The 27,948-nt window shown below is 48.0% G+C and overlaps 2 protein-coding genes and 1 pseudogene across 2 annotated transcripts; 2 read left to right on the top strand and 1 right to left on the bottom strand.

The window, feature by feature from the left end:
- The first annotated feature begins 1,525 nt into the window (after positions 1–1,525).
- LOC149363961 (kell blood group glycoprotein homolog) lies at positions 1,526–7,470 on the top strand. The gene is made up of 2 exons (XM_089568627.1): positions 1,526–1,858; positions 5,434–7,470. Exons 1-2 carry the CDS (start codon positions 1,526–1,528, stop codon positions 7,468–7,470), a joined length of 2,370 nt encoding a protein of 789 aa, XP_089424753.1.
- A 3,938-nt stretch (positions 7,471–11,408) lies between these two features.
- Positions 11,409–20,183, top strand: LOC149363962 (uncharacterized). The gene is made up of 7 exons (XM_089570009.1): positions 11,409–11,465; positions 12,246–12,318; positions 13,563–13,657; positions 14,835–14,942; positions 15,024–15,074; positions 17,800–17,850; positions 20,034–20,183. Exons 1-7 carry the CDS (start codon positions 11,409–11,411, stop codon positions 20,181–20,183), a joined length of 585 nt encoding a protein of 194 aa, XP_089426135.1.
- A 2,825-nt stretch (positions 20,184–23,008) lies between these two features.
- Positions 23,009–27,650, bottom strand: LOC149363963 (uncharacterized; annotated as a pseudogene).
- Between the last annotated feature and the right edge of the window lie 298 nt (positions 27,651–27,948).

Consider the following 27,948-nt stretch of genomic DNA (forward strand, 5'->3'; position numbering starts at 1 on the left):
ATCGCCGCATTTTTTTTCTTTATTGCTTACTAGGCTATCGCCACAGCCACAAGCGTCGTGTTAAACTGCACCTCGTTCTCTCCCTGTACATTGGAGAGCGTCGTCGTCATCAACTTCCGTCTGCTCCGTCCCGCGGCACTACCAGCTCCCCGTCGTCTTCTACGTAGCACAAATCCCCGCTTTCGCTCCGATTAGAATGCAGTAAAAGTTCTCTGTAGCTTTTATTATTCCTCCGCACCTTGTCTTGCACTAAGGCTTTTTTTATTCGAAAAGTATGCCATTAGGCATAATGAAAAAGGGAAAGAAAGCTATAAGAAGGAGTTGTTAAGATCGGAGAACGCGGTCCTGGGAGCCGGATGTGACTCATCGCGAAGCAAGGGATACGACGAGGCCTGGCGCCGGCGGCAGAAGCATAGAAGACGACGGACGGGGTGGTTCCACACCGAACATCCGAACCGATCGAAAGGCGCTGTGTCCCACGGGCCTGGGAGAAATTACTACCAGACGTGGGTCGTCGTTAAGCAAAGATGCGGCGAGAGCTTGCGACAGCAGCAGCAACGGTGGAAGCAGAGATGCACAGCAAGCACGGCGGAAGCAGCGGTATACGTTGGCCGAGTCGGTCTTCGGGTCACCGGACGGGGTGATGCTACGCAAGGTCACGCTGAGCGAGGCTGCTAATTGAAAGACGCTGTGTACTCGAAGAGATCTCGTTCTTCGGCCATCCGGCGGGGGAGTTCGAGGAGGTTCATTCACCTGCGGGGAGACTGCGGGATACTCCTTTCCCGCGGCGGCAACGCACAGAAGACTAGCCACAGTGGACAAGGCGACAACTCAGTGTTTGTTGATCTTCCCCTTCTCATCCCCCGAGCTGTGAGAGAGCGAGAGAGCATCAGCACCGCCCTGCCGTGGGTGGTACCGCCAGCGTCATCAACTGCCCATCCGATTGGACAACGTTCTTCAAACTAAATTCCCCAGTCAGGGATCTGGGGAATACGAACCGTATTTAACGGGATGTTTTTTTGTGATCGGAGCATTCCCATCTCGTCTGTAAATATGTAGAATAAACCCTTCTGTACAGTTTCCTCGATAACGCAGTCCGACACCGTCATACGGAGCCGGGACCTGCGGGGCTGAAGGAGTCAGTCATCTCCAGGAACCCTCCGTCTCCAACACTGGTTCCAGAGGTGGGATAGAAGCCCCATCTCTAACACTAAGGAGTGTAAACAAGCCTCGCTTAAAAAGTGCCAAAGTTCTCGATAAAGCGATTCAACCTTCCACCTCCGAGTTCAAGCTCTGCCCGCAGTTTCGGCACCAATAATCTGGAAAAGAAACTAGAAGAAAAGGACGTCGGTCGCTGAAGCGCGCACGTGCAACGCGCTGCATTCCGAACGTGGCGCGCGGTGCAGCTGGGGGTCCGTGCCGAGGGCAGACAGACCGAGCGAAAGCAGGAGCAGCTGAGGCTTCTTCCGAGGCACTTCTCCCGAGGCTCGTACACACAGCTGCGCACAGAGGACGCAGGGACGCCATGCTGAGGCGCACAGGCGACACGGTCCACTTCAGGAACGTCACCACCGCTGACGACGGGTCGAGCACGTCGTACAGCAGCAGCAGTAGCACAGCGAGCTCCTCGGACTCTGATCCGTGGGCAGCCGGTGGCGGCGGCGGCGACTGCCGCTTTGTACGCCCTGGCCTAAGGCGGCTGAGTCTGCGCGAGACGGTGAAACTCGGCGAAATGCGCCGGGACGCCCAGAACGCGGCTAGCCAAGGATACGCCCAAGCTGATGTGGACGCAGCTTCATCTCGAGGCCAGGAGCCACCGCAGCCAGCTCAAGCGGCACATTTACGGATAATTTCACAGGTATGGCCGACACACTTATGTCCTAGATGGGCAGATTGAGTTGCCCACATTGCCAATGTGCTCACGGTGGAAGGACAGCTACTGAGGTGGTAGGAGAGCACTGGACACTCAAGCCACCTACGCTAGGTGATACGGGAAGCAGAGCGGCCACAGATATTGAATACTGAGCCTGGACATGAACGAAGGAGGCGTGGCAAGAATCAGAGCGTAGCATAATAGCTCGTTGCGGATGAGTTCTGTTGGGCTCGCGCTCAGCTCGCTCCGTTCACTTCGTGCGTGCCAAAGCGGTGGCGCTGCAGTATTATTGCAAGGAAATCGAAACAAGCGCTTCTAGTTCTCTTGGCAGTAAGCGCCTGACGCATGGCTTTGAGCATTCAAACTAGACGAAACTACTGTGCCGACAGCCGACAAAATAGTCCGGGGTTAAATTTGCCGGCAGTTTGACCTCGTTGGCTGACTCCGGCCACTTGAGGACCCACAGCCAGTGAAATGACGCTGCCGGCATTCAATTTCTCCACCTCCTTTGCCGGAAGTCGGCAAAATGGTCATCATAACCATCATCAGCCTGACTACGCCCATTGCCTGACAAAGGCATCTGTAATATCTCTACAGTTAACCCTGTCCCGTGACAGCTGCGGCCGCCGTATCCCCGCAAACTTGCCGACCTAACTTCCTGCCGCCCCCTGCTACGCTTACCTTCTCTTGTTACCCAGTCCGTTACCCTTAAAGGCTATCGGTTATCTTGCCTTCGCATTACATGCCGTGCCCATGCCCATTTGTTCTTGATTTCCACTAGGATGTGATTAACTCGCGTTTATTCCTTGACCCAATCTGCACTGTTCCTGTCTCTTAACGTTATACCTATCATTTTCATTTCCACAGCTCGCTGGGGAAATACGGCCTCGAAATTTCGAACTGCAAGGCGCGCGGTAATTCTAAACCTATAGTTCCTAAGTACCCTTGGCATGTGACCATAGAAATGGAACAGAAATGCTGAGCGCTGACTAGACATTCGAAGCGAATGCGTGCGCAGTAGCCTTTACGAATCACTCAAGGAGACGGCATAGTACACTTGCTCTTGATGGGACCGGGGAATACTTTTCAAGAAGGTGCACGGTATGCGTTCGATGTTGAATGCGCCTGTTTCAGATCCCTGAGCAAAGTTTTTACGCGACAGTGTTACGCTGCCTTCAGCGGAGAAACCGCCGTATCTGTTGGCGTGTCAAGAAAATCCCCATTCGTTGAGAGGGGCTTGACATCACACGTTGAAGTATGGAATGAAACTGATTAGAACTTGAGCGAAACTGCTCTTACGAGATCGTAGCATGACTCAAATGTCGTCGTGACGTGACTGTAAAGTACGTAAATCAATTACGATGAAAAGTAAATCGGGGTAATTAGTTGCGAATCGGATCCATGACTAGAGATGTGAAGGCCTGAAAAAAACACTGCAATTTTGGAAAAAAAAAAAACGGTTTTTTTCGTTTTTTTCAGACGAGGGAAAATGGAAAGAAACATCGAAAATTTCAATTTTCAATTTCGAAATGCAATTTGAAGGTTTTATGGTTGCTTGCTTTCAGTTTAGGTTTTTGTTTTTGCTTTAAAAACCAATACAGCATGCATCGTTGAACGATTGGAGAGCAGTCGTCATCGCCGGTGCCAAGTAGTGCTTTTAAAACGTTCGTGCTGCGAGTACGCGGGTTGAAGGCCAAGTCACATATAAGATCCAGGCTTGACTTAAAAACACATTAATACTTGAACTCACGGTGGAAGTAGAACAAAATGGCTGCAAATTCTACAGCGCTACACACACGGCATAAATAACATAGGCTGCTGTGCACGTAAGCGGTTTTAGCCAAATACAAGCCCAGCTTCTTGATATCCAACGTAGCAGAGTACAGGACATCCGCAGGAGTTTGGTCCAGGACAGGGGTCTTCAGCGAAGCACGTGGCCCCATCTACCTGGTGGCAAGACCTTTGCACCAACCAGCCGCTAACTCGTCTGACTTGCCGACTGCTGCAGATACCACCATTATCCGCCAACTGCGAACTAAACTGGTCCCGTTTCGGAAACGTCCATACAAGGATCCGCAATAGGCTTTCAGGGGAACGCGTTCGAAAGCTTGTTTATGTGCAGTCGAACATAGCTGCGGACACAGCTTCAATCCATGCTGCTGCGCGTAGTGCCGCATCATGTGACATGGAGCGACTTATAGATCAGTTTTCAGGTTCCCTTTCTCGGTGCAATAGATCAAGAAGTTCGTTCCACAAATATGATATTTATATCTCCATATTCGCCTGAAGTGCAAATCATTATTATCTTCTCGGTGCAATAGAAAAAGAAGTTTGTTTCACAATATGACATCTATAACTACATATTCGACTGAACTTCGGAGCATTATTATTCATCGTCGTGTTGTTGCAAATAAATCTGTTTTTGTCACGTTCTACAAAATTTCAAATTTTTCATGAAAAAAACCCTGAAAAAAAAAACGGTTTTTTTTCATACCATTCAAAATTTCATGAAATTTTACATCTCTATCCATGACCCTTTGACTTGGTTTATGGGGATACCTTGTGTGTTTTGTAGTGTATCACGAGGTGTAGTACGTGTACTGGTATGCATGAGGGTACGCAAATAGAAATAGGCACGAATTGTGCAAAGAAGCAAATAGCTATTAACGCTGCGGCGTCACATTATTAAGGCGGAGCTTATAAGTGTCATCCTAATTTTCCGAATGGGTCTGATAGAAACAGTTATTGGAAATCGAAATTTGCCCTTCGAACTCCTTACACCTGTCCTTTCGCGACCCCTATCACTTTGCAAGTTAAAACGCTTCTGCGCTGACCGCATCCAGTTGAACGTTATCGTTGAATTAATCATGTTGTCCTTTGTTTCTGACCGTTTTCTTTATCTCGCGCGTAAGCTACCCTAGTAATGGCTACCAATACTACGCGGCACGGTTCGACCACTTTTTACTTTAGGGACTATTTCGCTGTAGTTGCTGCATAGCCTTCATGTGACTACCAGAAGGTATCAGCTGAACAGCCGTTCAGAACCTTATACAACTAGAAGCATTACATGAAAATGACGTCAGTTTCCTAAGCGTGGCTGCTCATTCCGGACTGCGTGCGAAGGTTTACAAATATACTCTAATGATTACATGAATAGGCTTGCCAGCAACCCATGCCGCACAGAACTAATATATAACATTGTTCTCGCACTGATTCAGCCTTAACAGGCTGGCGCTGCAGCTCCACTGTGGCATCGATTTCTTGAAGATATTCAATGAACTCCTCTGGCAAAAATCCAGCGCCTGGGTTTGATCCCTAGCGAATGTGGCCGCGTGTTGAAGCTTGAACTGTACAACCGATTCTCATCTCTATTTAAAGTGAGATATTCCTGCGCATTAAGAAATTCACACAGTCGAAACTGAACCTTTGACTGCATACCACGCCATATAGCAAGTGTGCAGCTTTTTTTCCTGAATGATGCGTTCTTATAAATTCTGTAGTTCCAAGCTTAACTCATAAGTGGAGGTTAACACTGTTGTCATCTTTTTTTACACGCGCAGGAACAACGCGACTTTCCCGATGTAGGCCAAGCGAACTGCCAACAGCCGGCTCCATGGATTAAGGGTGCGTTTGTACTGCTGGCCGTGCTCTTTGTGACGGTGGGCTTTTTAAGCCTAATGCATTGGGTCCGTGTGCAGAGCAGGGACATCGCCAGCCTCCGGCGGTCCCCTGTGAGCCACAAGAGCCTGCCGTTTTTCTCTGGCTGTGAAAAAGGGGCGTGCCAGAAATACATGGCAGCTGTTGAATCGTCCATCAACCAATCTCAAGACCCTTGCACAAATTTCTACCGATTTGTGTGTGACGGCTGGAAGCAACACCACCGTCTGCTTTCTGTTATCAACGTTGTCGAAGACGCAATGTACGACCGTGCTCTGAGTGCCATTGAGTCGGTGGCCCTGAGCCTCAGTAATCACAATTTGTCAACATCGAGCGTCCAAAAAAGGGTAGCCGCCTTGGTCACATCGTGCACAGAATTCCCAAAAAGCAGCCTAGGGAGTCTGAAGTGGTTTATGGCTGAACACTACTTGCCATGGCCTCAGACGTCCCGTAAGGACCTGCTAGACATTTTGTCTGACCTCTCTGGAAACTACAACTGCCACCTGTGGTTCCAGATTAGTGTGGATCAGTTACGTCACCACAGCAAATCGGGGGAGCGCCTACTAAAGATCGGACCCAGCCCCTCTTTCAGAATCTGGATTGCCTTGATGCGCACGTTTGGCAGCCAGCCAAGAGGAACACCACCATCGCTCCAGTACCACAAGTACGTGCGGAGTATGCTGCGCCTTTTTGACGTTCCTGAATCGAGCACCGACGAGCTACTCTCTACAATTCAGGAAATGAATAGGCTGACTCTGGCAGTACTGGGACCCGCAATGGCAAATCCCGAAGAAAGGACTTTGCGGATGTCAGTCCGAAACATTGCTGGCACTGCGACTCCCGGCATCTCCGCAGACCGTTGGGTACAACTACTCAACCAGCACTTCATCTGGGCAGGCACATTCTCCACCGAAACCATGGTGCAAGTCGACAACCCCGACCTCTTCCGGGCTCTCGTCTACCTCCTGCGACTGAACACGGAGACGCGGGAGGCTATGACGCTGAGCCTGGGGCTTCGCGTGGTAACAGAGCTAGGATGGATGGCGGATAGAGAAATCTCCAAGAGCACACTTGAGCTAATGGGGCTTCCTTCGTCGGCGCACACTCGCCGCTGCCTGGTGCAAGTGGAGAACATCGTAGGCATTGCTTGGCTCAGCCTGTTCTCTAGAAATAGTAGAGCTGAAGCCCTCGTCCAAGATGTGCGAGACGCCCTCAGTGATGTCGTTATCAGCCACACCAGGTCCTCATTCGACCTGAGGGCAAGGAATGACGCTGCTCAGCTGGACGACGAAAGCTTCTTAGCCGACGCGCTCCCTGACACAACTTTCGGACCCAGCTTCTTCGACAGCTGGGTGAATCTGACGACCTCGCGCTGGCAGCTGCAGAATCCTAGCTTGACCAACATCCTAAAGCCGGGTTCTGCCATCAGCCAGCGATGGAGTGTATACAGTGCACTCACGGCATCTGACGAGTACTTCCTCCTCCCACTCTTCCACCCGGACTTGCCTCTTGCGGCCAACTATGGGGGCGCCGGAAGACTCATAGCAGATGAAGTGCTCAGGGGCCTGTTCCACGATCTGGTTGCGAGCGACAAGCAGCACCAGAGCCGTCACCCCTCCGTCGCTCACCACAACGAAAGTGTCCCTGCCCAGCCCCAACAAGAGTGGTCCCCACTCAGCGTTGACACTAAAGCTCTTTTGGCCGCATTGAAGGCTTACAGGCTAGGCTTCTTGCGTCACTCCAACAGTACTGAGGAAAAGAAGCCAACCGTTGAAGACGACAGGCTTTTTTTCTTTGCCTCCTGCTACGCGCTCTGCTCTAGCGACAACTACGTGGGCGAGCTCTACGTGGATGCTAGCCGCCGCTGCAACATGCCTGTTGCGGCACTGCCCGAGTTCAGAGCGGCCTTCCACTGTGACAACCAAACTGATGTCAACTAGCTTCAGCAGCGGGTGCTTTTTTTATTTTTAGGCCAGTAATTTGAGAATATTTTCCCCGATGTGTCAAACGTACACTTGTCTTCTAAGGCCCTACTTTCCGATGTGTATACTATGTGTGTGTGCTATGTGAGTAGCAGTGCGTACAATTTGTATATTGTGTCTCCAAATTTTCAATGTAACCTTGCATTATGTGACAATTTTAACACTTCTACACGTAACCATTCAAGGCTTTCTGTGCACATATCGTAGACAACTTAAGAGCATCTTTGCATTACGCCTTTTATCGCCGACAGAGTTGCAGCGGTATGTCACGAAAGCAGAAACGTTTGGTCGCTAAAGACAAGTGATCTTGATCGCATTCCTTATAAGCGCTTTCGATCTGTAGTTTTCTGTGTGGCGTCTCTTGGACACTTACGGTGCTTCGATATATGAAAGTTTGTGTTTTCTTCGCAATCGGGTGCAGAGCAAGCTATCCAAATTGCAATGTAGTTTTTAATATTGAAGAACCGTAATCGAAAAATGTGTTTTGTGACAAGAACAACTTAATAAGGATGTCGACCTTTTACATCAGGAGATAACACGAATGTTTCTTGAGTGAATGTTTTGTTTCAATATCATGCCAGTGACATAGCCAGAAAGAAAGACATTGTGAAGATGTCGAGATGATGTGCCAGCCAAATCCTAGAGGGAAGTGCTATGGGAAGGTTAACAAATGTGTGGTGACGGTGTTCGAGATCTGAGTCAGCGTCATCGCAGTAAACAGCGGTGAAACTCTCCGCGAGCGCACTATTTACCGCCTCACTTGATTCATTCATAAGTATTTCAATGTTTGAGGCCGCGCAGAGTGCCCGGCGGATCCTAGAAGAGCGTGTTCTGTGAGACGCCACTAAATAAACAATATGCACACAGCCTGTCTGCACAGACTGGAGCGACGCGATTGAGGTGAGTTCAGAATGCGAATCTCGCCTTACTGACACACAGCACAAAGAATGGTAGGGTTTGAAAGTATTTAAACAGAGTAGACTTTTGGAAGCATGTTATAAGCTTTGAGGTTAAGCTGATCTCAAGGTCAAGGCTTCAGCGATGACCCGGCTTTTGCAGCTTTTGGCGTGAAATATTGCTTTCGCTAAAAATGAAGTTGGAGTCCTCACGATGATAGTGTTATCAAAATTCTCGTTTCAATAAACGCGCGCCAGCAAGAAGTCTGTCAGCGATGGGCATATGCAGATATATTCGTGGAGTTTGTAGTAGCGCTGCTTTTTTTCGCAGAAAATTTGTGAAATCGATTGGTAATGACATTACTGCTGCTTTCACACCTTGTATTTAGCTGCGTACGTGCACTCTCTTACCGAGGGTCGAAACGGCCAGAAAAAGGTGCACTCAGGCTCTGAACAGGCCGATCGGCAGATTAATGATGCCCGACACTAATGATTGTAGAGTATTATTAAGCGTCTGTAAAATTATTCGTGGATGATTGTGTTGTTTTTAAAGAAATTTTATCCAGTGACGATCATGCCCTATTACAAAATGCACTTCTTGCAATTGACAATTGGTGTAAGATATGGGGCATGGAACTTAACGCCGAAAAAACTGCTATTATGGATAGCTAGGAAAAAGAAACCCAGCATTTTTCCATATTGGCTTCAGGATAGTTTAGTTAATGAGGCTGAGTTTTGTAAGTATGTAAGTGTTACAGTAACACATTTTCGTGGTGCAATCATATATCAGATGTCTGCAGCTCTTCATTAAGAAAATTGTGGTTTATAAACCGGAAACTTCAAACGGCTGCGATTGAAACAAGGTCGCTAGCCTATAGTACTTTTATTAGGTCCAAACTAGAATACGTGGCGGTAATTTGGGACCACCATACTAAAAATGACATCATTCAGTTGGAGCGCGTACGAAGGAAAGCTATTCGGTTTATATTCAGCAAATATAATCGGCTAGATTCCCCGCACTTCAGATGGAGCAACACGGTATATATCCGTTCGTTAGCGGTTCGTAGAAAACAGGTAAAAATTTTTTGCACAAATTAATTACAGGTAAACTAAACATAGACTTATGTAATTGTATAAAGAAATCTACTGATCGAAGAACCTGACATACAATCAGTCCCTATCCCCAATTTTTTGCGCGAACGGAAGCATTTAAACAGAGTTTTTTTCCCAAGAACTACTGCAGACTGGAACTGCTTATCGGCTATAGTAACTGATTCGAATAATTTAGAAAGCAGCTTGAAGATTATCTTAAGTAAGTTTTAGTTGTGTAATGATTAGAAGTATCCGCCACGGTTTTCTCCAAGCTTTTGCTTAGTTTTGTATACTTTTGGTTTTAGGCAGAATGTCTGATCTAACAAGCTGGCAGCTTGCCCTTGAGTATCGTCCCACTCCTGCTTGTTCCGGAAAGACTTGCAGTATTTGTAAATAAACAAATAAAAATGATATGTACAATGCCTTTAACGGCCATGTAACATGTTTTACAAGCATGTGGGACGACGCTTGCGTTCACTTAAAATGTGCATCGTGAAGCAGCCGGGCGGAGAGAGGAAGAAAATAGTTTCAAAGGTATGCCCCAAGATACACGCCACTTGACTCCTGAAAAAGAAAAACAACAATATGAAAACAAGGAATTAACGTTCACGGAGTCGATGAGCTTTTTTTGTAGCGGAAATACAGACACTGATTGTTCGGATAAGATTTCTACAGATGGGCCTAACTTGTTGCAGACGTAATGAAGGAAAGAGACGCTGGGTGAATCAGAAGGGTGCAGTCACAAAAAAAAAATATAAACAAATTGTCTGGGGGCTCAACCCGGCCGAACATAGTTTACAGAGCAGAAGCGCGATTAAATATGGTGAACGGTTAGTCAAGTGACTCAGCGCAACTGCCAGGTGGCGTATTCGCCAACTGCAGCCTGTACAGCCACAAGGCTTGAAACCACGGTGAATTGATCGCGGTGACTGAAGATTGTCACAACGGCTTACCTAAAAGGGATAATTATTCCCTAAATAATGCTTTAAAGTCTATACCAACCTATTGTTACTAAACATGTAATGTTTAGTTTAAAATCAAAACTGATATTCCAGCGCTGTGAATAATCTGTGTAAAAGTATGCAGAAAATGTTTTGAAAATCTTAAACGGCGTTATATGCCACTAAGCATCACGATTTGCGACCTAAAAGGGGAAAAAATTAAGAAATTAAATAAAAAAACAATAAAATTACATTATAGAGAACGGAGTCGAACGGCCGACCTTCCATACGCAACACGTGCCTCTAATCCACTGCGCCATAGCGGCTATGTCAAACCGCCGTTCTGAATGAATATTTATAACCAGCCTTAATGGTGGCTGCTACCTGCCGGTGGGCGGTGCTGTCATCGCTGGCTGTACCGGCTGCATTTGGCGAACACGCGTCCCGGACTAGGGACCCGATCAGCCTTCCTTTCAACTAAGGCATTGTGGCTTTAATAAACGTTTTCATCATTATCTAGAAACGCAGCGACTCCCATGCTAATTTTATTCTCATTTCATTTTTATTTTTTTATTTATTTTTTTTCTGATTTTCAAAATTTCATTTCATTATTTTTTTCTCTCTATCAGTCAGCACAAAATTAAACCATTACATGCATTGCATTCGAATTTGCACAAAAAGCCATCGTCCCGTTTTCGATCTCCCTGCTAACAGGTCTTCTGTCGTTGCGTCGTCCAATCTGTCAGCCTAAACCCTATTACTACTCCCTTTCCTCTATAAATGCTCCTCTTTCCATCATTTCACCGCCTGTGTCTTGGCCACTGCCCCGCAGTGGGTATGTCCCATTTTATTCGAGGCCAACCAACCAACCAATTACTGCCATCCTTCGCAAGTACGTGATGCGCGTTCCTTCATCCCATGAGCATATGAAGAAGAGAAAGAAGAAGAACAGCCGCCCACTTCCACGATGCGTTTCCTCGGAGTCCGGAGGAATGCCGCCAGGAAAATGGGACTCGCGTACGCGGTGAGCGCCAACGGTTCACTAATGCTCGAAATTATACGGCACTGTACGCGCATGCAATACTGTGTTAACGGGCCTTCTTTGCATTCAAAGATTCCAGAATGAGGAAAGTGACATTCAGTTTACACGTACGATCAGTGTTCAAAACATCGCCAAAGCGTATACCTTCTGCAGCGATATCTGTATGCAGGGCTTTCATTGTGGTAAACGCCGCCGATGTGCTGGTTATGTACCGTCCGATAACCCGCCGGACCATAAGGAGGTAAATAAGATGTTGTCCACACTCTAAGATAAAAAAGGACTCACAGCACGTGCTCTTGGTGTTAGATTTTTTACGGAGTATGCTATGTTTACACTCCCCGGTGGCTGATTGGCTGTGGAGTTCTCTTGCCCCGCTCAAGGTAGCTGGTTCGAATCCCCTGCAGCTGCAGTGACCACATTCCAATGGAAGCAAAATGCTAAAACACTCATGTCCTGTGCGATGTTAGCACACAGTAAAAAACCACATGTGATCGAAGTTAGTCCCTAGAGCCGCTCCACAGCGTTCCTCGCAGTCTAAGTACAACTTAGGAACGCGAAGTCACGTTAAGTTAGGCTTGGCAGCGCTGCACTCCATACCTGCTTCACAAGGTATCGCGAGTTTAGCTTACCTAAGGTTCCCTATGGGGACCTATTCCTACTAAAGCGACGTTGTCAGCTATTTATATTTCGTCATTTAATTTGGAAATGAAAATCCAGTCAGCGGCCTTTACTAATCTGAGGATTTCTGTCCCTCGCGCGCAGGTGGTGTCGCTCCAGACGCTGGCGGTCGATGTGGCATTCATGTACATCTCGGCCATGAGTTGCGAAGCGAAGAGTAAGCTGAAAATCGTGCAGCCATGTACCGTAATTTCCGGACTACACTCCGCATGTATAGTTCAATTCTCGTTGAAAATACACTTTTTCGTAGTCTGGCCTGGCCCGACACATGCTCCACGTAGGCCAGGCTTATGGTAAGGCGAAAATTTACGGCACTTGAAGTCTAGGGTCGGTTCCGCATGTTTTGTCCTGCGCATTTTAATACGCGCTTGAAAATATGGATTCAAGGGCCAGATGGAATGTTCGCGCACGAAAACCACAGTTTCGGAACCTTTCGTGATCAATATATTATTCAGGCGGCTCGAGCAAAACGTTCCACCATTTCTAAATCGACACAAGGTACGCCTTTCATGCCTCTCTGTGGACCACATCTATGGCCAAGTGTGATTCGAGCCTCGCATAGCATGCGGGGCCGGTAGGATTAAATTCCCAGCGCCACCTGGTACTAGCCGGCTTTTCGATGAGTGCAATCGTTTTTCTTCTCGGCTTCCTTGGGCTCAATTTCAAAAAACGAGCCAAATTGAATCCACCATGTTCTTCAGCGTCAAGTGCCTTCCAGAGTCTGCACTGCCTTCCAGAGCTGTGTCGATGCGAAGGGTGAAGAAAAACAAAGAAACAACTACACTGGACTGGAACCCACTTACATGTAGTTCATTCGTGTTTTGTTATGTATTGCTGCCTCCTTACTGTCTCGACGATCGTAAACAGCATACTCTGGTGAACGGCGCTCAGCAGTCAACGCCAACAGTAAGCATTCCGTATAGGTACAGCGATCGAAATCTGCTCCTTGACAGGAGTAGCATAGCCTGCCCCTAAAGGGAGTGCGCTATAGAGGTTAGCGTACTCCGTTTTTTACTCCCATGTAGGCTAATTTTTGTTCATAGTGTAGAATCCTTTCCTGTTGCCGCTATAATTTCAAATGTGTTTCTCTCGTTTTATTCGTGGCGATTCGCACAAGGGTAGGCTTGTTTATGGCTGCCTGTATTCTGAAAGAAATTTATTGCAGCATTTTCGGGCCGGTATTGGTCACGGCATGAATACCAGTGCACCTTCTTGGTTTGTTTGTTTTGTGTGTGTGTGTGTGTGTGTGTGTGTGTGTGTGTGTGTGTGTGTGTGTGTGTGTGTGTGTGTGTGTGTGTGTGTGTGTGTGTGTGTGTGTGTGTGTGTGTGTGTGTGTGTGTGTGTGTGTGTGTGTGTGTGTGTGTGTGATTTTCTGCATCCATCATGGTTCGCAAATTGCAGGGCGCCTCTACGTCTGGATCACCTGGGGCTCCAGCTGCCTGCTCTGCGCGGTGCACTTGGGATTCATCATCACCTGGACGGTGGCAGCCGCACAGGTGACCGAGACCATTCCTCACGTGCTTGCCATGATTGCTGATTATTGAAAGCAGTCTTGGCATAACACTTTGAAGCCAAGACGCGTGACTAACTGCACCACATAAGTCATCGCGAAGAATGGTTTGTCCTTGAGGAGTCTAGATGTGTATCATATCCCTTTTATGGTTAGTCTTTGGACTAATGCTTGCCACTACGCCGTTAGCCCATCCAAAACTTTGATATGAAATGAACGACGTGGAGGCACAACTATCTTTGGCAGCCTGGTGCATCTATGGGCGTTCGGTAACAGCAGTCCCATAGTTACTGAGAAACACAGAGACGAAAGGACACAGACCGATACAGCGTCCGTCCCTGAAAAAGCCCAGTCACAGCCTTATGGCCATCTAGGGCGCCTTGATGCTAAATCATCAGCCGGCCCCCTACGATCCTGCGATGGATAGCTGAATGGCCGGATGGTATGAGCATTCCCTTGGAACTGGTGTGAGATCGTATGCCACCGATGACTTTCTTGTATTTTTGGACTTGCAATGTTGCGTAGAGTGGGGCCAGATTTTTTTTAATTTGATAAACGCTCAAAAATTTCAAAAATGCCTTTTAAGCTACTAACACTCCAGCCTCCTTTTGTTATTTTCTACGTCAATTGCGCTCACTTCTCCACTTTCCCCAAATCCTAAGGTCTTAGACATGGCTAGGTAGTGCCGCATATGCGCCTGCATGATAGAGAGCGCAGCATCCTAACGCAGTTTGTACCTTTGGAATCTGGTAAGCACGCTTGATTCTGTCAGTGAAATTTTGTCATACAGCTCAGGCCGTTTTGAGAGATAGCCCGGCCTAGCGTCAAATAATAGGACGCTATACAGCAGCTGCAAAGCGGTTCACCGCGACGTCATGGCAGTAGGTCGACGCCATTGGTACGGGGCCTTCTTTGCGGACATCTCCCGGTTGATTCTTGAGTTGTATCCGACTATAACTCGCTCTCATAGTGTTTTCAAATTTCGTTCATCTCCTTTCAGCAGAGGTCTATAACTGGTTTTGTGTTTCACTTCACACCGATCGCTTCTAGTTCATAATTTCAGCTCAAGTTCACGTCTAACGCGCCAAGTATAGAAAAAATTGCCCCGAAGCGCGTGCGAGCTATTTTTGTACTGACTTGTGCACGCTGGCCGCGTCTTTCAGGACAACGTGCGTTGGATGACGATCGGCGTGAGCGGCATAGCGGTGCGCCTGGTGGGCGTCATCGTCCATTCTCTTATCCACTCCATCGTCAGTATCGTTTCGGCAAAGGTGAGCAACTAATCACTGCCACATTCTTGCCCGTCTTTGCTGCCCATTCAGTCTGGCTGAATCACTGCTCAATTGTTTCAGCAAAGGACCTTACCACACATGGTTGCGTCAGAAATACTGCATCTGGAGGAGGTAAGCGTCCTAGGCCTGTTTCGAGGCATGCTGCCAGTTGAAGACAAAAAATAGAAGAAAGGAATTTGAAGGCCGTTCACGTAACGTGAGATAAGTTTCAGTCAGCTGTATGGCTATACAGGAATGTGGAAAATAGAATGTTCGAGGGTTCAGTTTCGAGTTTATTTAACTCTAACAGTGGCAGCTACATGAGGTTGATTTCATTTCATGCAGAGGATGACCACGTGACTAGTGCACTGCACGGGCTCGGGCCGGGCCGGGACATGATCTGTTTTGCCGGGCCTGGGCCGGGCCCGGGTCTGAAGTTGCGGGCCCGGGCCGGGCTCGGGCTTAAAGCTGCGGACCCGAGACGGGCTTGGGTCCGTATAGAAAAGGCTAGTGTCCGACTATTCATTCACTATTGCAGAGTGAAGTGCACAATTGCTACGCGCTGAGACAAAAACTAAGCTTTATTCATTCACTTATTTATTTCCTTATTTCCAAGGCGCGGTGGCTTAGTGGTCAAGGCGCTTGATTACTGAGCCGGTGAACCAGGCTTTTCTCCTAGCCTCGGCGGCCGCATTTCTATTTAGGCGGCACGTATGACAGCCATGTATACTTTGTAGTATCATTGCTCGTTGAAGAAACCCAGGTGGTCGAAATGATCCGGAGCCCTCTGCTTCGGTTTCCCCTTGCGCCCCCAAAAACATAGCTTTTATTTTATAGCTGTATTTTCTCTTGTGAGAAAATTCACTAACTAAAACGCGTTTGGTTTTCTTTTTGATCAGCTTACCACAAAAGCTCGCGAGAGTTTGTAAATCTCATCTCATAACCAAATCTATCCATCCTCGCTTCTTCGGCCTGGTTGACATGACAATTAAGTGCTTTTCCCTGTAAGTTATCACGTGATTCGCGGAGTTATTTTCTGCTCCACCAGCAAGAGTAAAATTTAACCGGTCCTAATTGGCCATTGATCGTTCGTCATCCCAAAACATACCTATACACTATTATAAATGCATTCTGGAAGAACATATTAGATTAGGACGCTTATAGTCTTCAAAACACACACCGAGAAATACCCAAGCCTTTTTTTAGCTTTTCGTTTCTGCTGAAAGGTTACCAGTTAGGCTATGAGTTCAACCTGTGAGATCGCGTTCACTAAAAAAAATGTCATCCTACTGCTTGCTAGGCAGCTTTAATGTTTATACTTCGCGGGCGGCAAAATATAAATGATTAAAATCATGGGGGAATGCAAAGTAGTCTATTAAGCGCGTATGCAGCCCTTTTTATTTGGCTCTCGGAACTTCGGAGTGTATCTTTGCGCACCTATAGTACACGAGAGCACTGTCCAAAAGAGGGCCTGGCGAGCACTACTCTTCATCACTTCTTCTGGGTTAAAAAGAACCAACTTTCTGCAACCCAAACTGTGGTTTCAGAACCTTTGTCGGCCAGTTTCTTATCGGTCTATATTAGTAGCAGACTACTTGCTCAGCGTGAGCAGCATACCTCACGCGTTATGTGAAACGGGCCGGGCCGGGCCCGGGCTGGGCTTCACTTCGGGATTCACGGGCCGGGCCGGGCCGGGCTCGCTAGAGCGATAATTTAGCGGGCCTGGGCCGGGCCCGGGCTTGAAGCCGCGGGCCTGGGCCGGGCTCGGGCTTCAAGTCTCGGGCCCGGGCCGGGCTTGGGCCTCAGATTGAGGCCCGTGCAGTGCTCTACACGTGACCTCGGGTGGGGTCTGGCATTAGCAGCCGACGTTGTAAAACTGAACTGATCGGCGTGGAAAAAATGAAAATGGAGTGATGAGGTGCCCATTTCAGGAGCTCGCTGTAGAGGAGTGAGGGATACGAGAGGTGGGGAGTAGATCACTTACTTCAGGAAGAGGCAAAGACTGCAGCCGTTACGCCATACATAACAATTGCGAACCTGGCTACAAGTTATGGGTCTCGAAAGCGGCTCGTTTATAGATGTAAAGTGATGGTAATTTATCAAACTAAGCCAACTTTTATTAGTCCGCAGTATCCTTCAAAGGGTTAGCAACTGCCACTCTTCTGCCTTCCCCGGCATCTATTGTACTGTTTCTTCCTACGTCGCCATTTTGCTTATCTTCTCTCTGTCTGAGATCCTACCGTCTTTCCCAAAAGTAGCCAGGCACCTGGATTGGTTTCCCAGCGTGTAGCGGCGCACTCAAGGCACCCCTTAAGCGGTAAATGCGTGTAAGGTATAAGGACAATCCGTATCCTCACCTTTCGAGACCGTCTGGTCCTTGGGGGAGCCTTAGAGGTTCCACTACATGGCAGAGAGGCAATCCCTATTTACCTAGTTACTTTTGGCAAAGACGCTGTATCGTCCGCTATGAGCAAACAGTACACTTAACTGTCATAAAAAAAAGTACAATGAGCCGGTATCGACGATATGACCCATCTTTCCTCCACTCTACTACCCCTGCATCAATTTCAGCATTCAGAGTCGGGTGAGCTCGCGCCATTGAGGCAGTTGAACAAACAGAGTGACAGCGGCACAAAAGATCGAAAATCGAAAACAACTGCGCGTTGTGGGCGTTGGGACCGCTGATTTTTGCTTCGTGTTGCAAGATAAGCGCGCGTATTGTACCTCTTTCCCGCTACCTCCCTCCGGTGATTTGTGCTCCGCAGAGCACAAAAGTAACGCACATTCTCTCACTTTTCTTTACATTTTTCGTGTCTGTCTTTTTGATATTGTTTACGCATGCTTTTGATGTTTTCAGGAATGGTCGAAGCCGCCTCTGTTGGTTTTCATACTTTTGGTGGTGATCGAGGTAAGCGTTACGTTTCAGTATGCGAAACGGTTTGACTGCCACTATTTTCCAAGAGGGGGATTATATGAACTATATATCTATATATCTACTAAGTGTAGTTCAATTAATGTATACGTTTGCAGTAAGCCTGAGATTAGTACTCATAGCTGACATAGCTCAAACTTACGCGGTTTAAACTTCGTGCTGCTGTGTCATTATTTATTTTCTTTGTTTTTTGTTGTTTCGAGAGGGTTTGTTGATGCGTGGCATATATTGCCGACCCCTAGTATCGCATTCATTACAATGTGTGTGCTATGGGGGCGTGGCAGAGTTCATCGACCCGTACCGCTAACTCTGCGGATGTGGCGACCGGCTGCAAAGCCAAAGGTCCTGGAGCCGAATCCCAACGGTGGCGGTCTCATGTCGTTGGAGGCGAAATGCAAAACCCTCCCGTATGCTGTGTGATGTTAGTGCCTGTTCACGAACCCATCAAACGCACATGCCACAGGTTGGCAAAACATGTAGAGGGAGTGAGAGAGGGAGGCGGTAGGAAAGGGGAAGGTGAAATAATCACGTAAACTACAGGCGTGAGTGGAAAAGAATGTAGATTGAAGCTGATAAGAGGGGGGGGGGGGGGGGGGGGGGGGGCGTCGCCCGCACCACAGGTGAGAGAGGCAGTGAGGTTCAACAATAAACCATCAAAACAGTGGTCCCAGAACACCCTGTCATGTGCTTTATTATAAGGGATGAATTTTCTTTAAGTTTAGCCGCCGCGGTGGCTGACACGAAAGACGCGTTTTCGACCCCGGCCTCGATGCTCTCATTTAAGTGGAGGCGAAATGCTAACTGCGCGTTGTCAGCGAGCGTTAAAGAACCCCAAGTGGTTAAAATTATCCTCAGCTCTTATTAGCCGCTCAGCGCAGGAGGACAAATCTGTTTGAATTACTTTATGATCGCTCATAGGCTCTAGGCATATACTGGAGGATAAACTATCAGGATGAGAACTCAGTATTGACTCTAAAATATTACTATAGTCGTCTGAAATACTTATTCGGCTGGTGTCTAGTAGATTATCAAACAAACATCGAGAAATTCTCTTTATTCGGTGAAGCTTAGTTGTGAATGAGATCGGTCACACTAATCTATTCATGGGTATTTTATATCACTGAACAGAAGAATATGTGCATTGGGGTATGATATCTTGAGCTGATTTAGCATGTACTTAAGTTCACAGGAAAAAACTCGTTTATCATGCGGAGGCCTGGAGCACATGCCCGAACTGAGTGTGGTGAAGCACGACTAGAAGCCGCAAAATTTCTGAGCCAGATGAGGTGTTGATGAGTGAATACAATAACTCCAGATCTACAGCAATCAATACACTGCCCCTTCGAGAATATGTGCGATCGTTTCTAAAAAAAAAACTTTGCAAGACAGCAACAACTTCTGCTTCAGCGATACCATTCGTAAGCCATGTTTCGGTTAGTATCAGCATAGCTACTGCTGGTTGATGTGACAAGTTCACGTTTCGGCACAAGATTGCTCATATGAGTGAGGGTTATAGGGATTAAAAAAAGACTGCTTGAAATGCCCCGTGAAATGTGAAAAGCCCGTGAAATGTCACTGACGGCTGTCGCATTTGTACAGATTAAAGAAAGGGCTATGTCGACTGCGATGGGACAGAACAGGTTAAAACGAGGATCGGATCGAATCGTGTTGACATTGAGAAAGCAACGGTAACGTTGGCAATAACGCAGCTAGTTCCAGTTTCACCGCAGCTGTTACGAACCGGAGAGATTGAGGACAAACCCAAGGGTACAGTCGTCAGGATAAGCAGGAATTCGGTGATTGTGATAAACACGGACTTTGACAGCAAGAGCCAATCAGTGGCTTTTGCTTCGGCGCAGCCGCAAAGCCCACCCAGGTCTCCAGGATGTCTCTCCAGACACCAATGCTTCCAGGACGCGAGAAGTGAACCGTACATAGCTGAGGTTCCGGGCAACGGCTCAAAGCCCCACTTGTGGAGGGGAAAGTCACGCCTGCATTCTCTAATCAATCGCAGTGCAGTGAAGCGGTTGTTGCCAGACATGGCAGGTATGCGCCGAGATCACCTATCGGACTTCCCGGAGCCTTTCGTACCCTATAGGATATACTTGCACTCGTCGTGGTTTACGGGGCGCAGAGGTTCACGAGGCCGTTCCTCGCAGGCCTGCTTCTTGTCCTCCATGACGGCCTACGTGGAGACAGTCCAGAAAGCAGTGGACCGTGAGCAGCTGGCCGCAGAGAGGAGCGACGACAGCACCGGGGCGGGAGCCGCAGGGACACCGGCTACAAGCGGCAGCAAGGATGACGAGTGAACGCTGTTGCTTCTTGCGACTGCGCAGAAGTCCTTCAGTGGCCTCCCCTTGGTGCGGTCTACACTGGTTTGTTCCGAGAAGCTTACGTGCACAGTTGGTGTCATATGCAAATAAATAAAATAAATATGTGTCACAAATCAATGTACATCCTGATGCAAACATGGATAAATTGGGTCTAGCTGCACCACTTGAACGGCTTTTGTGGCGTGCATGGCTAACTGGGGCTGCTGGTTGAGTGCAGTTAGTCACTGAATAATCAGCTAGCGTTTTCTTTCTCAGGGACTAATGGTTGTGGCAATGTATAGCGCTGGGAAGTGCGCTCAGCGTTTCTCGCTGCCTTCGCTACGTGACACGACGCAGCGTCCGCCCGCTGCTCTTCTTCTGCATTAGCGACGCGTTAGGCCGCCTTGGCCGCCTTCTCACCTTTGTGTGAGGCTTTACAGAAAGCTGAGCTTCCATATCCGACTTCACTATGCCGCAACGGCTGCTGCACTATAGTGGCGCTGAGCATTTGTAAAGGACCGGAGGCGTACAGCGTAACCGGTGGGGTAGCCTGGCGCTTCAGATAAACATCATATAAGCGAACTGCTCATTAAATATATTTACATTGTTATATCTGAGACTAAGTTACAAGCGCATGGCATTTTTTCAGAAGCACTATAACGAGAAAATAAACAAATTTGTGTTTTGTGAAATGGGTGAATGTGTGGATGGAAAACGAGATATGACCAGGATGAATAAATTTGAATAAATTTCAAGAAACAGACATCATCTGAGAATGCAGAAGCTTTACGCTTTCATATAGCGCCAAAATGATAAGCAGGGGCGTTTTCTTGGCCCCCTGGAGAATTTCAAATACGAAGACTGCAATCACAAACGCAGCGTCGCCGCCGGGGTCACCCTCTTGCCCCGTATTGCAGCTCCACCCCTTTCAGTGCTGCATCCCATTACTGACACGTCAGTCGAGTATGCAAATACCTAGAAAATATTTCTCCTAACCAACTGTCAATTAAGAACTTTAAGTATAGCTTTTCTTTTTGGCTGAATTTGTTTTTTCGGATGCTCGAACAGTCCCCGTCGGCTTCGATAAATCTCTCTGTGACCTGTGTCCTCATCGCACTATACAACGAGGATGTCGTGATGCATAGCTGTAAGCCGAAAATTGTGCAGCAGAGCTAATGTCCCACCCTCCGCGGTGGGTCAGTGGTTCAGGTGCTCGCCTACCGAGCCAGAGCACCCGGGTTCGAACCGCGGCGACGGCGTTTCGATGGAGGCGGAACTCAAAAGGTGCCCGTGTGCTCTGCGATGTCAGTTCACATTAAAGATCCCCAGGTGGTCCAAATTAATCCGGAGACCTCCACTACGCCGCCTATTTCTCTCTTTCTTCTTTCACCCCCGCCTTCCTTCCCTTGCGGCGCGGTTCAGGTGTCCGCAGAGAGATATATAAGTGACGGAGATACTGTGCCATTTCCTTTCCTCAAAAACCAACCTGCCAACCTCCAATTCGGCCCCTCTTTCTCCCTCTCTCTCTTCTTTCACTTCCACTTGCCTCCCTTCCCTTAAGGTGGGGTTGAGGTGTCCTCCGAGATATATATGTGACACAGATACTGCGCCATTTCCTTTTCTCAAAAACCATGCCCAGCCAACCTCCACAATGGCACCTCTTTCTCTCTCTATTCTTTCACTCCCACTTGCTTCCCTTCCCTTAAGGTGGGGTTGAGGTGTCCTCCGAGATATATATGTGACACAGATACTGCGCCATTTCCTTTTCTCAAAAACCACCCAGCCAACCTCCACAATGGCACCTCTTTCTCTCTCTATTCTTTCACTCCCACTTGCTTCCCTTCCCTTAAGGTGGGGTTGAGGTGTCCTCCGAGATATATATGTGACACAGATACTGCGCCATTTCCTTTTCTCAAAAACCACCCAGCCAACCTCCACCATGGCACCTCTCTCTCTCTCTCTCTTCTTTCACTCCCACTTTCCTCCCTTTCCTTACGGCGCGGTTCAGGTGTACTTAACCGAGATAAGCGACACAGATACCACGCCATTTCCTTTCCTCAAAAACCAATTCACCAATTTTTTGATGTCGAAATAGCGAAACTTATCGAAGCTACCTCCTCCATTACCACCTCAGCTGCTCTTCCGAGCTCTCGCCTGGCCGACCAGCCGCGGTTGATCGCGCAGGCCCGCAGGATATAAGCTGTTGGAGTCTTAGATTGAGAACCCGGAGCACGACTGGCCTCCCAGTCACCCTTCGTAAATTTTTTCGTCCCCATAACCAACGAAGCTGGCTGCGTTTTTGGAATAAAAGTTGTTCGCGCCTTATCCTGTTCAATCTCGCCTGTGAAGTTCCATACTCAGTAAAGTTTTTTGCATTCGTATGCATGAGCATGAACGTAAATATGCCGTATTAACCCGGTTTTAGCGTGCACATTTAATTTCAGGTAATGTGCCTCACGGTTACACTCGGCTACAAAACCCGAAAGCAATTTACTCGACCTGGTATCTAAGTAAATTAAAGCATCTTTACTCAGCAGAACTTAAGTCGTCTGTCAAATTCACTAGAAAGTTTCCTGTTCTCGTCCAAGCTAGTCGACTTGCTGTCGCTGCAGATAGTCACTGGAGTCTCAGATTGTTCGTATTTTCGTTTTATTCGATTTCTGTGTGCATACGCAAAAGTACAATAACAAAAAACAGTATCGCAAATATAACACAAGAGAATAGCATCCGGAAAATAGGAAATGAAGTCACAAATCAGAAATATGGCCAGTGTAAGAAATGGCAGTTCTCCCCCTGTCCATATCTATAAAAATCCATACGCCTCACCACCTCATCGAGCTACACCTGCAAAGTTTTTGGTAATCATGCAGGCGCAGGCACATCGTCTGGTTTTTGAATGCGTCCAACCTTCCGATCGATGTAACTCGCACTTCCCGCCACGAGTTGGCCGCTCGACCCGGTTTCCCGAAGTCACTGACCTCAAAGACGGCCTCCGGTGAGGTCATTAGCGTGAGCTGGAAGAGCAGCTCTCCACCATCGCCATCCTCGATCGCCCGCACCGGTGCGCACCGGGGCGCCTTGGTGCGCACCTTCCATCCTCGATCAACTGCACCGGTGCGCACCCGCGGTCCTCGATCACCGAAAGCGCACCCTACCGGGTCAGTTTTTCGTTGCCCCGACTCGCACCCGGAAAATCGGCGGTTCGCAGGGGTGCAATCCCGGCAAGCATTGCGGGACGCGTGCTGCGGACAAGCCGCCTTTAGCCGTACACGGTATCTTGCTCGTGTCTGCGCACAGACTCACGCGATGGAGCAGAGAATACGGATGGTTGCCGCTATTGATGAACTGCTGTCAAGTTCGTCTGATAGCGAAGATGACATGACAATCGACTTGATAGCCTAAACACGGCGATGAACGACCGAAATTTCGTTGATCGGGTCGTCAGGCGCCTCGCCGATACCGGAGTGAGCGTCTGTTTACATTTCACTGCTTGATATAGCTGCAGTGTGCATGGCCTTTGACATGTGAAATGTGTGATTTCTTTGCAGTTCCGAAAGCATTTTCGGGTGAGCAGGAGCGTGTGACCGGTGTTACGTGGTTTACAGTCAAATGCACGCGCCAGAAGAAAGGCACCCTAAAGGCGGCGCTGCATGCACGAGCCCCTCCGGGGTGCAGCTTGTCCTCGATGTTGACCCTCGCCGGTGCGCCACCGCCACGGTGCGCAGGGAACCGCGCTGGTTTCGGGGCGCACCTGGCGCGAGGTGATCGAGGACGCTATTAGAAAAAAATTCGCTGTGGCTTAGCTTGGTTAAGCCCGGTAATTGCGAAAGCAATATCCGTACCTGCGCCATGGTACAGCTGGTAGTGTAGCTGGTGGTGGTGCTTGTGGTTAGACTTGTGGTGATGCATCGGTTATACAATCCAATCCCATCCAATCCATTCCATTCCAATCCAATTCAATCCACTCCACTCCACTCCAATCCAATGTAATCTAATCTAATCCAATCCAGTCCAATCCAATCTAATCCAATCTAATGCAATCAAGGTCCAATGAAGGTCAATGGTGGTCACGGCCGCGGCACGATGGTGGTCACGGCCGCGGCACGGCAAAGGCGTGAAAGTGCAAGTAGTATTGCTTTCGCAATAAAAGCCGCGTCTTCCACGCGCATAAGGTACCACCAGTTGCATTCGCCGGGGAACGTGACATTCGCAATTTCGTTAATATAGGCCACCACATCAGGGGAGAGCTGGTGGGCAGCTGCGGGAGGCTGCCCAGACACCACGTAGTTGTTTGTACACGAACAAAACTCGTCAGGCACATAGGCGTCGGCGCAGGTGCGTTCGGGCGGAATCCTTCCGAACAGGCTCAGGCCGCGAGCGGTCAGCGCAGGCTTGAACTTCGGCAGTTCGGCTCGACCAGAGTCAGAAGGGTCGCGTGCAAGTCGTACGCTGTTACGAGGCGCCGCTGATTCACCTCAAGGTTCACCGCAGCCTCGGGATATTGCCGCAGGAAGTGGTGAGGGAGCGCCAATAAACAGGCTGGCATGTTGTCTTCGTGGCGACCCACCGTGGTGTTTCGACTCGGGCCTTGTCGTAGACCGGGGTCAGAAAACACCAGAAGCGCGGTGTCGTTCAAGGCGCCGCATGAGTGCATGCTTTTCAACATGGCTTCCAGCGGTTGGTCCAGGTAGCCCACTTTGTTTAAGTAGTCGTGTGCCAGGTAGGTAAACCAGAGGTAGGCAAAAATCTTCTGGTCCCTGAATGACAGAAGCTGTGCGATGTACCTGGAAATATCGCAGGCAGGAAAATATTACGAAACTGGCACGACGCGCAAAACGCCTTTGAGTCACTTGTAGAGGAAAATAAAATTGGTTCTGAGGAAAGCAATGGCACGTAGCGGTCTCGCTTCTCAGTGGGCACATCAACTACACCGTGAAGGATAAGACTGAGGGGGGAAGTGAAATAAGGGCCTTATGTCCGCAAACTTCTTAATCTCATCCGCCAACCTAACTTTCTGGCACCCCTGCTACGCTTGCGTTCTCTTGGAATCTACTCTTTTGGCATTAAGGAAAAGCGGTTATCTTGCTTCCACATTACATGTCATGCCCAAGGCGATTTCTTCCTCTTGATTTCGACTAGGTTGTCATTAATTCGCGTTTGTTCCCTGACCCACTCTGCCCGCATGCGGTCTCTTAACGTTACACCTAACCTTTTTCTTTTCATACCTCGCTGAGTTGTCCTTAACTAAAGGTCTACCCTCTTCGCTAGCCTCAACGTTTCTGCCCCGTAGGTTAGTACCGGTCAGATACAGCTGTTATATACTTTTCTATTGAGGGGTATTGGTAAACTGCCATTCATAATCTGAAAGAACGTACCACATGCGCTCCACCCCATTCCTATACTTCAAGTTTTTTACCTCTCATGATCCGGATCAGCAGCCACTACCTCCACTAAGTATAGGTGTTTCCTTACCACTTCCAACACCTCGCTACCAGTTGTGAACTGGTGTTCCCTTTCGAGACTGTTGAACATTACTTTGGTCTTCTGCATGTTAATTTTAGGACCTACCGTTATGCTCTGAGTGTCTAACTCATTGGTCACACTTTGCAGCTCATCTCCAGAGTGACTTAGCAAGGCAATGTGGTCAATGAATCGCAAATTACTTAGGTATTCTCCATTAAATCTTACCCAGAGCTGTTCCCAATCCAGGCCTCACAGGCGGTGAATAGCACTGGCGAGATCTTGCCTTCCTCCATGCCACCCTTCCTTATTGGGATTTTATTGCTGACTTTATGAAGGTGCATGGTAGCTGTGCAGTCGCTATAGACATCTGCCAGTATTTTCACATAAGACTTTTTTTCTTCTACACCCTGAATCCGCAATGCGTGCATGACTGCTGAGGTTTCAACTGAGTCAAATGCTTTCTCCCAATTAATGAACGCTATACAGTATATAGGGGTTGGTTGAACTCTGCGCATTTCTCTATCAGCTGATTGACAGTGCAAATATGGTCTATTGTCGAGTATCTTTTACAAAAACCCACCTAATCAATTGGCTTATTGAAGTCTAAGGTTGTCCTGATTCTATTCGCGATTACCTTAGAAAATACCTTTTAGGCAACAGACAGTAAGGTGATCTGCAATTTCTCAGGTCCTTGACGTCTCCTTTCTTACGATATGAGATAATGTTAGCTTTCTTCCATGCTTCTGGTAGGCTCGAAGCCATAAGGCATTGTGTATACAGGGTGGCTAGTTTTTCTAACAGAATTTCTCATCCGTCCTTTAAGAGATCTACTGTAACCTGATCCTCGCCAGCTGCTTTCCCCGTTTGGATTATCGTAAGGCTCTTCCTTCTTGCGGTATGTCCCATTGCTGTGCGCTGCTGACTCTGATTAATGTTCTGATTTCATTCGCAACTGTACAGATTTGTGTTGAACTCTTCGGCTACTTTAACTATCTTATTCACATTGCTAATGACACTTCCCTCTTTCTCTCTTAGCACATACGTCTGGTTTTACCTATTACTAGTTTTCTCTTAACTGCTTTTAGGCTACCTCCGTTCTTCAGAGCATGGTCGATTCTCTCCATGTTAAAATTGCTTATGGCGGCTACCTTACGCTTATTTATTTTGGCGAAAGCCTTTAATGGCGCATACTGTCGTGACCAAGACATGTTAGCAAATTTGTCCGCCTTTCAGATTGGTCGAAATGGTCGTGACGTCACTGCACGCGAATTTTGACGGGTGTCCACCGAAATAAGTGAGACAGTTGCGCAATTTACTTTCCTGAAATACAATTTTCGACTGGTGTCCACCGAGATATGTGAGACAGTTACTGCGTAATTTCCTTTCCTTAAATACAATTTTCAGTTTCTTCATTACGGCCCCTCTTTCTTCTTTCACTGCCACTTCCTCCCTTCCTGTACGGTGCGGTTCAGCTGTCCACCGCGATGACAGAGAATTACAGCGCCTTTTACTTTCCTCAAAAAGCGTTGCGTTCAAAGGGCAACACATCGCGCCGAGCGGGTGGTGGCGTTCCGTGGACTGCCTGGCAGCGCTACAACACGCTGTTGATTATGTGTCTCCTATGATTTTGATAGAGAGCCCCGGCAAAGATCTGCGTCCCTGTGTGTACTACCGGAAGTTAAATGCCGTTACTGTAATCAAGGTCTACCAGATCCCGAATATTGAAGCCTACATCGATAAAGTAAGCAGGGCAAAGTACATTTCAGCCATCGATCTTGTCAGGGGATACTGGCAGGTACCGCTCACTGAACACGAGAGCAACCTGGCAGCGTCCATGACTCCGTTCGGTGTGTAAAAGCCGCTTGTTCTAAGTTTTGGCTTAAAAAATGTTCCGTATGCGTTTTAAAGGCTAATGAATCGGGTTCTGGCCGGAACAGAGGCTTTTTCACTACCTTACCTGGACGATATAGCAATTCTTTCAGACACATGGGCGGACCACATCCTACATTTGCAGCAGGTTTTTTCCCGCTTGCAAGAAGCAGGATTAACGGTTATGATTTCTAAGTGTAAATTCGGTCGTAATAAAGACGAATATCTGGGTCATGTCGTCGGTAAGGGAGCAAGACGACCAGGGCAACTTAAAATTCAGGCAATCAGAGAGTTTCCTTTGCCGCAAACGAAGAAGGTTTTGATGTCTTTTATCGGACTGGCGAATTACTGCCATCAGTACATTCCCCGGTTCTCGGAGACGTCGAGTCCACTAACGGATGCCCTCAAAAAAAAAAAGGGGGGGGGGGGG

The sequence above is a fragment of the Amblyomma mixtum genome, chromosome 2 (genome assembly GCF_055824585.1).
Source record: "Amblyomma mixtum isolate Tamu chromosome 2, ASM5582458v1, whole genome shotgun sequence".
Taxonomy (NCBI): domain Eukaryota; kingdom Metazoa; phylum Arthropoda; class Arachnida; order Ixodida; family Ixodidae; genus Amblyomma; species Amblyomma mixtum.